The sequence below is a fragment of the Sinohyriopsis cumingii genome, chromosome 10, assembly GCF_028554795.1.
Source record: "Sinohyriopsis cumingii isolate HCF-2022 chromosome 10, ASM2855479v2, whole genome shotgun sequence".
Taxonomy (NCBI): Eukaryota; Metazoa; Mollusca; class Bivalvia; order Unionida; family Unionidae; genus Sinohyriopsis; species Sinohyriopsis cumingii.
In genome coordinates, this window is record NC_142970.1 from 85,290,048 (window position 1) to 85,303,052 (window position 13,005).

A 13,005-nucleotide genomic window follows, 5' to 3' on the forward strand; every position below is an offset into this window, starting at 1 on the left:
ATGTAGTAAAATACAATGATAAGATAAAAAAAATTATCAATGGCCTACATGCATGATTATAAACAAAAATTATTGTTTTGTGTGAATCTCCCATTTCACTATTCCATCCCTCAGTTAAGAACATGCCCAAAATTAGTCAATACTCATAACTTGCTTAGCAAAACAATACCCTGGTCATTTGCTGTAAATAAATAGAACTTTGGTATATTTTTGAATCCATTTGAAATGGGGAACCTGTCTCCAATTTTAACATAATGAAGAAGAAGAAAAATCAATAAAAATGCAATGACAATGGTTTTATCTCTTATTCTTAGCTGTAAATTTTAAAGGGCCATACCTTTTTATATCACTTTGGCAAAAGTAAATCTTCTCTGGAGATCATTTTATGTATAAAAAAATAATAGAATGACTGAAAAATTGTATATAAAATTTGTACGTAAAACATGATAGAATGAATTATTATTTTTGTTGGTGTACAAAAAATGAAAGGGTACGAAAAATAACATGAAATACAGTATATATATATATATATATATATATATATATATATATATATATATATATATATATATATATATATAAGTGACATCAATATACGAGTCTAGATCAATGGAGTATAAATTTTTAAACTTACTTAAACTCCAGCTCAAATACAGATCCTCCACTATCACTGCACACGGCAAGCGTTAAACTATCAGTGAACTGAAAGAGAGCCAGCAAAGATATCAGCAAGGGTTATTTTTGTGTGCTGTAATGAATACTACAAGCCCCAAATATTTTATATACAGTACATTTTATTTGAAAACACAAACTTTTCCAATTAGCTCTATTCCCTCAAATTTCTCAGGGAGCAGAATATCACTAATAAATCTGATAACTTTTCATGTTCATGTGTCCAAACATAAAATTATACCATTAGCACAACTCATAGCTATGTTGGAGTGTGATCAGTGGGTGTTGCTATCTAACAGTAACAACAACAGAAAGCACATAATATTACCTGCTTTAAAAAAAAATATTTGCATTGTATTCAAAATGTCTTTGGGGCTGAGTACTTTGAACAATAGTTCTGCATGTAGGCAATAGTAGGGCACTGAAGACTATAGATTATATAGCAAGGCGTCTCAATAGCCTGACCCTTAATCAAGGTAACTATGCAGACTTCAACTTGACATACTGTGCAGAAACCAATCTTTTCTTATTAGACTTACCAAGATCATCACTGCTGACCTACAATCCACAGGTTTCTTTATTACCCAAAGTGAAATTGATCCACAATGTTTGGTCAATGAACTTTTTCTAGTACAAAATCTATCCTGAATTATTATTTTTAGCCAAAATGACAATGACCTTTTGAACCAAAGATTAATAGGCTTCCTCCATATGTTATGAACCATCCACAAAACCCGCATTTCTTATTTAGTCACAGTGACCTGGTTCGTAGACCTTTTGACCCCAAAATCAATAGACTACTTCTTTCTTGCCTAATATATGTCACCAACAAACTCTGAGTCTGAAATTTTGGGCAGAAAACAATTTTTTAGTCACTGATTTTTAAAAAAAACTTTTGACATCTAAATCAATTGGCTTCTTCTATAACAAGCAATTTCTCAAAGTCTGATCCAAGTCTGTCATCTAGAACTAATGTTACAGCTAGTGCAAAAATATGTTTTCTTCTTTCAGCAGACCTTCCAACCATGACAAGTCCATCTCAGTAAGGCAGTTAATTTTTTCCATAAGATTAACCAGTTTTCAGTAAGGTGTAACAAAAATATCAATAACTGCGATAAACATTTTGTACAACTGAAAAGTTTGTAAAGTATGCGTAGACTTTATTTACCACTAGTACAATTGAAAAAATCTAGTTCCAAACTGTATGCAGCTCAATGGCTTGTTGCTATCTCTCAACTTGACATAATTCTTGGAAATTCTATTCCATTTCACATTATGACGGCAATCATATCTCCCACCACAAGACATACTCAAATTGGCATGTGATGTCCAATAAATGTAATTGTGTCCTTTCCAGCTTTTATTCACAAGAATCTAAATAATCCTTATTTATTTTTTGTGTTGATTATTAACACTCTTCTAGAACCTTACTTTCCCTCTTGTCTTAAACATGCGTTGCATTCTGGACACCATTAAAAAAAAATCCCTAATCAAAAGTCTGATCATGGTTGAACCAATTATCCAGATTTTTTGGCAATGATCATTTTTCCATAGTTTTTGCTAGTACAGTAATACCTTCTCGTGCACTCGCATTTCTGGATTCACGAATTCACGAAATTTTCACCATACTGCACAGCTAATTCATCATCATTTTCTTCAAACATTATTCATCTTTGGTGAGTACCCATACTACTGTTTTTTTTTTATTAAATATTTTTAATGTGCATATGTAATTTTGTTCTCTCTCTCTCTCTTCCTTTCTGGTAGTTCACGCACACATATTTTTACAACTTATTATTTCTCTGTACGTCTTTAGGTAATTTTAAATTGATTGAATACCTGTACCCTCTACGTATATGTTTTCTTTATTTTATTGAATTGTATCTTCATTATATGACTTCTGTGACATATGAAGTTTAACTTCATGACAATGACAAAGAAAACGTCAGTCATTAAGTTTACAGTCCCATTCGTTACTTGGTTTTACCTGTGAGTGCAAAAGAAAATGGCAGCCAATGAATTAGTATAGGGGTAATATTAGTATACTGTACTGTAAATGTGCTAGTGTGGCAAATACCCATTAGGCGATACTGTACTCTATTTTTACGTCAACCATTTATTTTTCTTTTTAAGGGTAATGTATTAAGCTAACTTTTAAATGAAATTAAAGTGCTTTGGGAGCATGATTTGGGTCATATTTAGGGTTTAAACCCTACAAATAAGCATTTATTAGCATTTTTAGTGACTCATACCAAACATTCGCGATTCCTCCTGATCCGCGACTGGTTCTGGAACCTAACCTCGCGAATGTTCAAGGTATTACTGTATGCCATAAGTCAGTATTTTAAGGATAATTTTCGTAAGACTTACAGCAAAATTTTAGGAGTTGGCAGGTCTGTTTCAGTTACAATGACCTTGACATCTAACTAAAATTAACTTCCTTTTTATTTACCCATAAATTCTAGTTCAAAGTTTTGATGCAGAACTACTGTTAGTGTGTTGAAACCAGTTTTCTTTTTCCAGTCGAAGTGACTATGACCTTATGATTCAAAAACTGATAGGCTTCTGTTTCTTTGCCAAGAAGAACTTATCTGAAAAATTTGATAAAGGTAGGTGCAATAAAAACCACTCAGGTGGCCTAGTGGTTAGACAGTCCTGATGTGGGTTAGTGTTAGGACTGGTCAGCCTGGTGTTAGGATAATGTGACTGGTTGGGACATGATGCTACATTTCTGCAGCATGAGGCTCCAGTGCTAGAGATCACTTTAAACTGTTAACACTGCAGACATCGTAACAATATGACTGAAATATTGTTAAAGCTACATTAAAAACCAAATCACACATACACACACACACAAAAAGGCAGGCACAATGTTTCTCAGTTGCATATACTCAGAAAGCATGATTTATGGTCTGGAAATTACTGAGTGAACTTGAACCGAGTTCAATATTTTAGGTATTACCAAAGTCCCTCACTATAACACTGATGAATGGACCCATAAAAGTGCACCCTCTTGTAAGAAGGGTCACTTTATACAGAGGGAAATTCAATATTAAAACTACATGCATCCCAAATCTGGATAAATGTCAATACCTGTGTTACATGGGAGAATAGCACTATAATGAGGTACCATACAGTGAGGTACTACTATACCTTGATGTGAAGGACAGCTGTGCCAGGAGGATGAGCATCTGTAATTGTCCTCAAAAGCTTTCCACTTGTCAGGTCCCACATAGTGATCTGAATGACAAGAATTGTCTAGATAACAATCAGGTGACATTTCAATTAAAGACAAAGACAGATGGCTTCGAAGAATCACTGGAGCTTTCCAACACTGCATTAACAAAGTAAACTAAACTAAGAAGCTAAAAACTACATTTATTTTGTGTTCTGTGAAGCTGGTTATCTCAACATAATCTTTGTAAAAAGTGGAAACTCAAAACACTGGCTTGACATTTTAACAATTTTCCATACAAGTTTATATCATATAGACAAGCTACAACAACATTATCAGGACAAAATGAAATAAAACACATAAAAGTCAGAGAAGATATAATAATAAATGCTGAATAAGTAATCTGTTTATCCCAAACTTCTACCTGTCCTCTTGCAAATCCACTAAGAAGTCTGGTGCAGTCCCTGTTGAAGCTTAAAGCCGATACTGCCCCATACTGTGCCCCAACTGCTGTGCTCCCTAAACACCATTTTAACAGCTGCTTGGGGTCTGAAAAAAAAGAGATACAGGTATGTAGCCATTGAAAAGCAAGAATTCTTCATATGCATTAGCAAGGGACAGGAAAACTCCACCTGATTGTCAGAATTATGGCAGAGCCTCACGTCTGACACAAAATTCTGATTCTGAGAGTGGAATTTTCCCAACATTGATGCACAATGAAGAATCTTTTTCCACATTCCTGGAGATATTTTATCAAGGGTCGATTTTTCAAATCCAAAACAAATCCAGTACACAAAAATTGAGGATGAAATCAAAGTGGTGTGTTGTGAAAACTGATGCAACTTTGACACATAGCACAGCAGTTGAGACCATCCATGTAATGACAAGACACTGCATCTGTTTACTATGTACATGTGTTGCAATTAATATTTATCTTAATGACTGTGAAAGACTGTTCAAGCAATAATAAAAAATTGAGAATTTTTGCTGGTTTGTGTGCGCTATGATCCTAATAGAAGGCCATGCGTGAAAGACAGCCTGCAAAAGATGAAAGCTAGATATTTCCTACTTTTGTTCTACGATGTAAAACACAATCACACACAGGTATGCAAGACTGACTATCTTACCCAAGATAATTTTTTTTTTAAAAAAATTACTACTTCTGTTTACAGTCCTAAACTTACCAAATACTAAGACCAGGCCATGGGATGTACCAATGGCAATCAGAGAGGAAACTGCCTGTAATAACAAGAAAGGAAAATATTTCTATAATCGCCTTGAAATAATAGGCATACATATGTATCTATGAAAGAGTCATGATGTAAGAATATCATAAATATCTAAAATTCTTAAACATGACATTTATAAAAGATGTATATATAAACCTGTAAGGAGAACAGAAGAGAAAATGTCAGCATAAGTGATTAAAATCCTTTACGAATTGACTCAACTATGTGCAGTTTTGAATAATGTATTAGTCTGGACAATGATTTTCAGTTACTTATTTTTGTAAAAACTTTAGTGACATAATTTTTAAAATTTATAATCATACTCAATATTTCACTGCTAAGCCACATCAGTTTTTCAGATAATGGAGAACCATGTACTGACCATTTCCATTCATGCCAGTGCAGCTGCCATGAATTTACATCCTACTTCAATGTGTAACATCAAGATATTATGAATGTAATCAGACCCAGGCTGCACTATACTGTGGGATGTTAGACTTGAATGATTTATGACTCATGGAGTTATCAACTACTCCGAGTCCTTTGTTTGTTTTGTTGTTTTGTTATTAATGCTACTTTTCATCACATAATAGGCTATAAAACTGGAAGATAAAGAACCCCAGAAAACCCCTGTTAAGAATCAATGACCCACGAGAAGCCACTGGCAAGCTTTCTCACATACCAACATTGGTGACCTCAAGACTCGAACATAGCTACCAACCACAGAGTGCAAAAATACTGACTTCTTATTACATAAATACTGATTTTCAGGGGAAAATATTCATTTTTAAAACTGTAATGCATATGTAACTATTTACAACATCTATGATCATCAGTAAAGTAGGAGAGTAAATTAATTATATAATGTCAAAGATGCATGTGCTGCACTTTTTCGTCTCCTGAATGGGCACCCTGTTCCATTCGGATGCCCATTCAAAAGGTGCAAGAGTGCAACACATGCACAAATCAGACACAAGCTGTTTGTAGGAGCCTTTTCCACACCTTGTTTTTTCAATCATTAAAGACTGCAATATACCATCTTTCATTTATGATCTGAATTCTGATCAATTTGTTTAATAACGAACTGCTTTCATTCTAGCTAATGAGTAATCCTTTGTGTTTTACTGTCTTGAAAAAAGTACATAAAATAAGTCACCAGCAATATAATAATAGAGGACGATTCATTTTAAAAAGAAATTTTGCAAAATGAACTTCTGATTGAATTACATCGAGGTTCTCTGAGGTATTAACAACATAAGTTATGGCTGTGTTGTTGATGATGACGCATCAAGCGGATGTTTATTAGCTGTTTCATCTTGTTTTGTTTCAATGGCACCTCCATGCCCAACAGCGAAATCACAATTACACAATTTCCAAAATGCAAAGTTTTCTCATTTACTAGATGGTTTAACAAATCTAAACATGATGTCATAATTGTCCTTCCAGTTCTTTGCTGGAGAAAATTCTGAAATTTCTGCTTTCCATTTTGGCATCACAAGAAGTTGAATATTACAAAGATGAGATACAGCGATAGCAGCAACTGTTTTGCACAATCCAATATGGTGGTTAAAGATCAGCATTGTAGCATCGATTCTGAATAAACCAATCATATTTTAGAACTCTATATCTCTATATATAAATGCAATAAATTTACTCACAGAATGGAACTGGGTGCCCATTCTAAACAGAACATTGCAAGGAAATTTTTAATTTAATTTTCTGTACTTAAAAAAAAACCGGACTCTTAACAAGTAAAATGTACATCTGTATTCAGGTCCAAAATACAGGACACACAGGAAAAATGAGACAATTGGCAGCTATACTCAAACCCACATGGACAGAGGTGAAATGGCAGTGATCAGTAAAAGCAAGTGCTTTAAACCACTTGGCCACATGACACTCCCTGCCCCCCCCCCATCATTTTGGGGTAAATTTAATATACAACTTGAAAGTAATCCAAAAATTGTCTAATTCATGATTGTGATGTAGAGGATAATTTACACATGTGTAAGTAGAACAACAAGTGGCAAGATTTCACCAGCATGGGTCAATCAACTTCATTCATCAACACCGTAAGTGTTGCATGATCATTCCACTTTGTGTTACTTGTATCAAATATAAGTCAGTCTTATAAACAAAGCATAACTCCTTTTGGTAAACATGCCTAATAATTAGCTTGAAAGTAAAATACTTTAACAATGAGCTCAATCTAGAAAATTAAATTGAGCTTAATCTAGAACACTGTAGGAAACTTTGACACTGAGCTTAATCTAGAAACTTAAATTGAGCTTAATCGAGAACACTGTTACACTGAGCTTAATCTAGAAAACTTATGCTGAGCTTAATCTGGAAAAATGTTACATTGAGCTTAATCTAGAAATCTGTAGCATTGGTCTTAATCAAGACAACAAATGAATTGAGCTTAATCTAGACAACAACTGCACTGAGCTTAATCTAGAAAACTCTTCGCTGAGCTCAATCTAGAAATCTGTAGCATTGAAGTTAATCTAGAAATCTGTAGCATTGATCTTAATCTAAAAATCTGTAGCATTGATCTTAATCCAGAAATCTGTAACACTGATCTTAATCTAGAAATCTGTAGCATTGATCTTAATCTAGAAATCTGAAGCATTGATCTTAATCTAGTAATCTGTTGTTGTTGTTGTTGTAGATTTAAACGCCATTTTTCAGCACACGATAGGCTATGCATGGCGGCCAGTAATAATGGTAGAGGAAGAACATGGGAAAACCCTGGGAAGAACCACCGACCTGGGAGAAGCTATTGGCAAGCTTTCTCACATACCCACATTGGCCAAATCCTAGACTCGAACCCACGCACACAGAGGTGAGATGGCAGTGATCTGTAATGGAGAGCGTTTTAGATCACTCGGACACTCGGGGCCCCCTAGAAATCTGTAGCACTGAGCTTAATCTAGACAACATTTGCATTGAGCTTAATCTAGAAAACTCTTACACCGAGCTCAATCTAGAAATCTGTAACATTGATCTTAACATTTTTCAAGACAAGTGGTCTATGAAAAAGGTAATCACATTATATAACATATTTACCCATACGTTAAGAATCTGGTCTCTCAATACAGTTGATAACACACAGCAGTGGACTGTCTTCCAAATCAGGTTTTACTTTATAACACCAGAGCCTTCCATTAGTTTGAAAGATGGAGTGCAAACTGCCATAGTAAGCCACAGGGATGGGGAGAACTTCCCCCCATGGAGATATAGTTCTTTTTTTTTTTAACTGGCCTGGTGTAATGTAAAAGTAAAGTAAATCACCCAGCTCCCATCTGATAAGGAAAGCCCTGTTACACTTACCATTGCTGATGGCATTCCTGCATCTACTTTGTCCTAATTAAAAAAATGAATACAAAACATTGATTAGAATTTTAAAAAATTTCAACATTGTTGCTATACAATATATTCCAATACATCATAATATCCCTACATATCGGAATTATGCAGAAAATTTATAAACAAATCTAATGTAATAATCAGTTTGAAAATACACCAGGATTAATTTTTCTTACCAACTTATGTAATTTTTAAAAAATAATGCAAATAAGCAATTCTGTTGACAGAACATAGCATAGAAGTATCAGCAATCTATGTTATGTATATATATATCATGCAGATCCTAATTTTAATATAAATCAAGGTTTTATAGGTCTCTCTTTGTGTGGGTCATGAGAAAATTATGCAGGGATCGTCCTGGGCTTCGCCAATGTCGCAAATTGCGATGTTTTTTCCTTACTGGCGACAAAAATATCCCATCTGGCGATTTTTTTGGCGACATACTTTTTGGTTATTTAATTTGTACATACAATCAATGATTTGGACTGGATAAATTAAAAGGCAGAACGCAAGGAAGCCACAAACTTGACTAAGCAATGCATTGGAATCAATCTGTTACACAAACGATCCTTTGTTCTTATTGACAACCCCATCTTTACAGTGCATTGTTACATCATAATCTGCTTATGCTGACATCTGAGCTGAGTACTGTATGCTGCGATACAGTCAATCATGCTACCGCACTATACCTACAACTGACCGACTTCTGAAGACACGAATAGAACAGATACAATTAATTGTATGACTAATCCTTCTGGTTTTATTTTATACATATACCAATACAATAGTTTTGCTGAACCTTCATAGAAAACTGATAAGCTTTGAAGTACCGACTACTGTGTATAAATACAAAGCAAATGGAAAAAATCTAAATCACAATTACATCTGTCGCCAGTGCGGCATTTTACTCATTGATCTTTTCCTTTTGCCATCAGTCCTGATTTACGACTGCAGAGACTTAAACTCCGCAACAAGAAATAGCAAAAAGGAACAGTTTTGCATAATTAATAATAATTATTTATTTCTCAAAATACAGGAGTGAAAGAATCCCTAAATTGGGTGTGAATTTATGCTTATATATACGGTCCAATATTGCCAGGTGTTGACTCGTGTAAGTTTCATTCGTGGGAATGGAGATCCTATTTTTCTTGTCGAGAAAATTTATACAGCATTCAGTGATCATTCTTGGGATTTAGGAAGCAATTCGCTACAAGCTTTATGAAGCTAGCCGGGGGGGGGGCTGCTGAGAGACTACTGGTGTCACCTGTCAGCAATGAGGACTGTGAACGTGGATTCAGTAAGATGAACCTCATAAAAACTGACATCAGAAATAAGCTCTGCATCTCATCTCTCGAGAATTTAATGAGAATCAGCATGTACAGATGTGAAAAATTAGACTTTGAAACTGCATTCAACAAGTGGGCAGCCCTAAAATCGCGACGGATCTTCATGTAAAACTTTGTAACATTTTGTTAATGCTTGTTGTAATTTAAGTATTAACTAATCCATCTTTTGTAATTTTCATTGCCTGTTACATTAATAGACTAAATTAACACTTGGAAAAATGTACACTACTTTTTTTGGCGACACTTTTTGAAAATTGGCGACAAAATATTGAGGTTGGCGATTTTTATGGTGACAGCTTTTTAAAAGCCAGGACCATCCCTGATTATGCTTATCTAAAACCTGAAATGGATGCCAGAATACTCAACCTTTCAATACCAGCCACTTGTGGAAGTGTCCAGTTTTAGTTATCTATGTTAAAGTCCATACCAAAGAGAGGTAAAAATATAATACATAATGATTGGAAAAAGAAGTTGCCACACACATGACTATACCTTGCCATAGAAAAGGATGAAGTCTGGATAAGGTACTTTATTTAATAAATATGAATCACTTCCATGAGTCAGGCATGGAAACTCCAAGATATAAAAAGGCTGGATAGAAGTTTCATTTTTTTTGGCATTCCTATTTCATTTGAATCTCTCTTTCTTTTAGACATTGTATAATAGGTCACCAAACATAAGTATTCAACTTTACAACTTGAATGCGCTTTTGATGAACTTCTGAACACCACCGGTCTTTCTCACTGGTGAGTTTAAAATTGTTTTTTCTTTCAATGAAGCAAATTTTTGTCCTGATTCTTTTGTGACAAAATGAATTTGCCTCCTGATTTTTTGTTGATGAAATGACTTTTTTCTAGGAGAAAAAATCAAAATGTGCAAGTATCAGAGGAACTATCACATTCAATGAGTCTCCCACAAAAAAACAGGAGGGTTGGCAGGTCTGTGTTAATGCCAGTCATAAAAAAATTCAGTACTGACCAAAAGAAGTGTTCTCATAATTAATTCATCTGATGCCCTCAATGAGATGATTCATCACAGCAAATCTGGAATGCGTGCATGCTAAGGCATTCACAAGCTTGTGTACAGATGGATGCACGGACAGACTAAAAATTATAGTTATTTTAAAACAGACATGGTCCATAATTACAATATACTGTCAAAGGTAGGTGACTATAAGTTTTGATTGTAATCTTTTTCCTAGGTATAGGAATGAATATAGTGATTCCTACTTACTGCCGCAGACTGAAGTTGAGCTGCAATGCTTTTAAGTTTACTGGGCTTAAGTACAGAACCATGAATTGTTTTGGATGTGGTCCTCTTCTTCCTGAAAATATAAAAGCTTTTTTTAAAACGTGAAGTTGGACTAAATAATCCATAAATATGGCTCAGCTGATCAATCCAATAATGCTCGACTTATTAGAAACTTAACTTCAAACACTGCTTGATTTAGCACACAAGTGTGCTGCAATTTATGGAATGTTCAAGTGATGACAGAAGTCGACAAAACTATACTTCTTTGTGTGCACTATGCTTGCACTAGAAGGTCAAACTGGCTCACAAGTCTTGATAAAGGTAATGTAAAGTGTTGTTCTGAATAACGATCACAATCGATCATCAGTTGGTTGAGCAAACCAATAAGATAATTGATTGTGAAACTCCATAATTGATTGTGTGTAAAGGGAGACTACTTCATTTTAAGTGCATGCAAAAAAACAAAACAAAAAAAAGGTTAGTAAAACTCCTTTTTTAAACAGTAAGCTAAATTGGTCTTCCAATCCATAAAAGTTGATCTGAATTATTTATTCCCTTACATCTTACAAATATTAAACTACACCTATAGGTTCATAATTAGGAATAATATAGTCATGATTACATGATTATGCTGTTATGCTACTGAGTTAATTGATTTAAACAAACTTTGATGATTTGTTTCAGTTCAAATGTAAAATCCTTTGTAGTATTTGTAAATAATGACAAACAAAAGTAAACCATATCCTTCTATACTTTAAATTATACAAACATCACATATGAATGAAATGATTTGGGGGGATTGCAACAGAATTTAAGTTACATAAGACTGACCAGTCATGAAAAGTTGCTTTCATTTAACAAAGTTGTAGAACAAAATAACACAAAATAAAAAATGCAGTATTTATATCAGGTAAAGTATACATGTCATTAAACAAGATTACTCATGTACAATAACATTTTGAAATCTTGAGCAAAGATATAACTGTAGAGCAAACAAAAATTAAAATTTGCTCTTGGTAATCTAGTATCAATTATGAAATTCTGACAGATTCCATTCACTAGCAGTGTATGAGGAAGGATAAAACTGGCCTATGGGGTAAAATGAAAAACACATATAGTAATGTGCAAAAGGAATACAACACTCTCATGATCAGAATTTTACATCAGACAATAGGCACAAATTTATGGCATACACAAAATTCTGACCCATGGGTGGAATTTGCCTATCCTTCACTTATGTAAATGAAGGATTATATTATTTTTCCATCTGAGTTCGGTACAAGCTGCTTCAACAGAACACATATTATATTATATGAAACAGTTATGGATATCTGACTTACTTATATTTTCTCTGTGACCTGTCAGACAGTAAACTGTCTTGACTGGACAAAGAAGAAGTGTCTATAGAGTCCTTCAACAACTGGGCCGACGAAGGGATAGAAATGTCATCATCTTCGAAAATAGACTCATCATCTGGCTGAAAACATGCAAGATAAAAAATTAAATTAATCAAGATATAAAGCTAAATGTAACATTCTTCACTGAAACACATAAATTTAGATAAAGGTAACTGACCCCCAGTTTCAATATTAGACAATTTACATTTTTCTTGCATATTAAGAATTTCTAAAAATGCATGGTATTGTAATCAAATTCTTAAGTGGTTTTTTGGCAGACTAAACATCCATTAGGCTTCAAACAAGTTATTCCTAATTGCAGTATTTTCTGTTATCCTAATTTCAAGGAATTTTAAAATATTTTAAGTTCATGAACTTTTAATGTTAGATGATAACAATAATGTAAATTTGTTTACTTTCTTAAGGACATAATGACATTTTCAACAGTATTTAAATTTACTGAGAGGTTGAATGGGTTCTATTGGTTCCATTAAAGTATCAATGTTCACTGGATTCTGAATTTATGATTTGTAGTAACCACAAAACTCAAATAAATTTTTATTTTA

At 33.9% G+C, this 13,005-nt stretch overlaps 1 protein-coding gene across 1 annotated transcript in view; it reads right to left on the reverse strand.

Moving 5' to 3' along the window:
* LOC149790504 (vacuolar protein sorting-associated protein 8 homolog) overlaps positions 1 to 13,005 on the reverse strand; it is a 119,089-nt gene that overhangs the window by 94,047 nt on the left and 12,037 nt on the right. The window contains exons 3-9 of the mRNA XM_089972550.1: positions 12,383 to 12,519; positions 11,025 to 11,115; positions 8,410 to 8,442; positions 5,032 to 5,086; positions 4,272 to 4,396; positions 3,826 to 3,912; positions 635 to 702 (exon numbers count right to left, since the gene is read on the reverse strand). Coding sequence (XP_089828676.1) covers positions 635 to 702; positions 3,826 to 3,912; positions 4,272 to 4,396; positions 5,032 to 5,086; positions 8,410 to 8,442; positions 11,025 to 11,115; positions 12,383 to 12,519 — 596 coding nt within the window. The remainder of the gene's footprint in view (positions 1 to 634; positions 703 to 3,825; positions 3,913 to 4,271; positions 4,397 to 5,031; positions 5,087 to 8,409; positions 8,443 to 11,024; positions 11,116 to 12,382; positions 12,520 to 13,005) is intronic.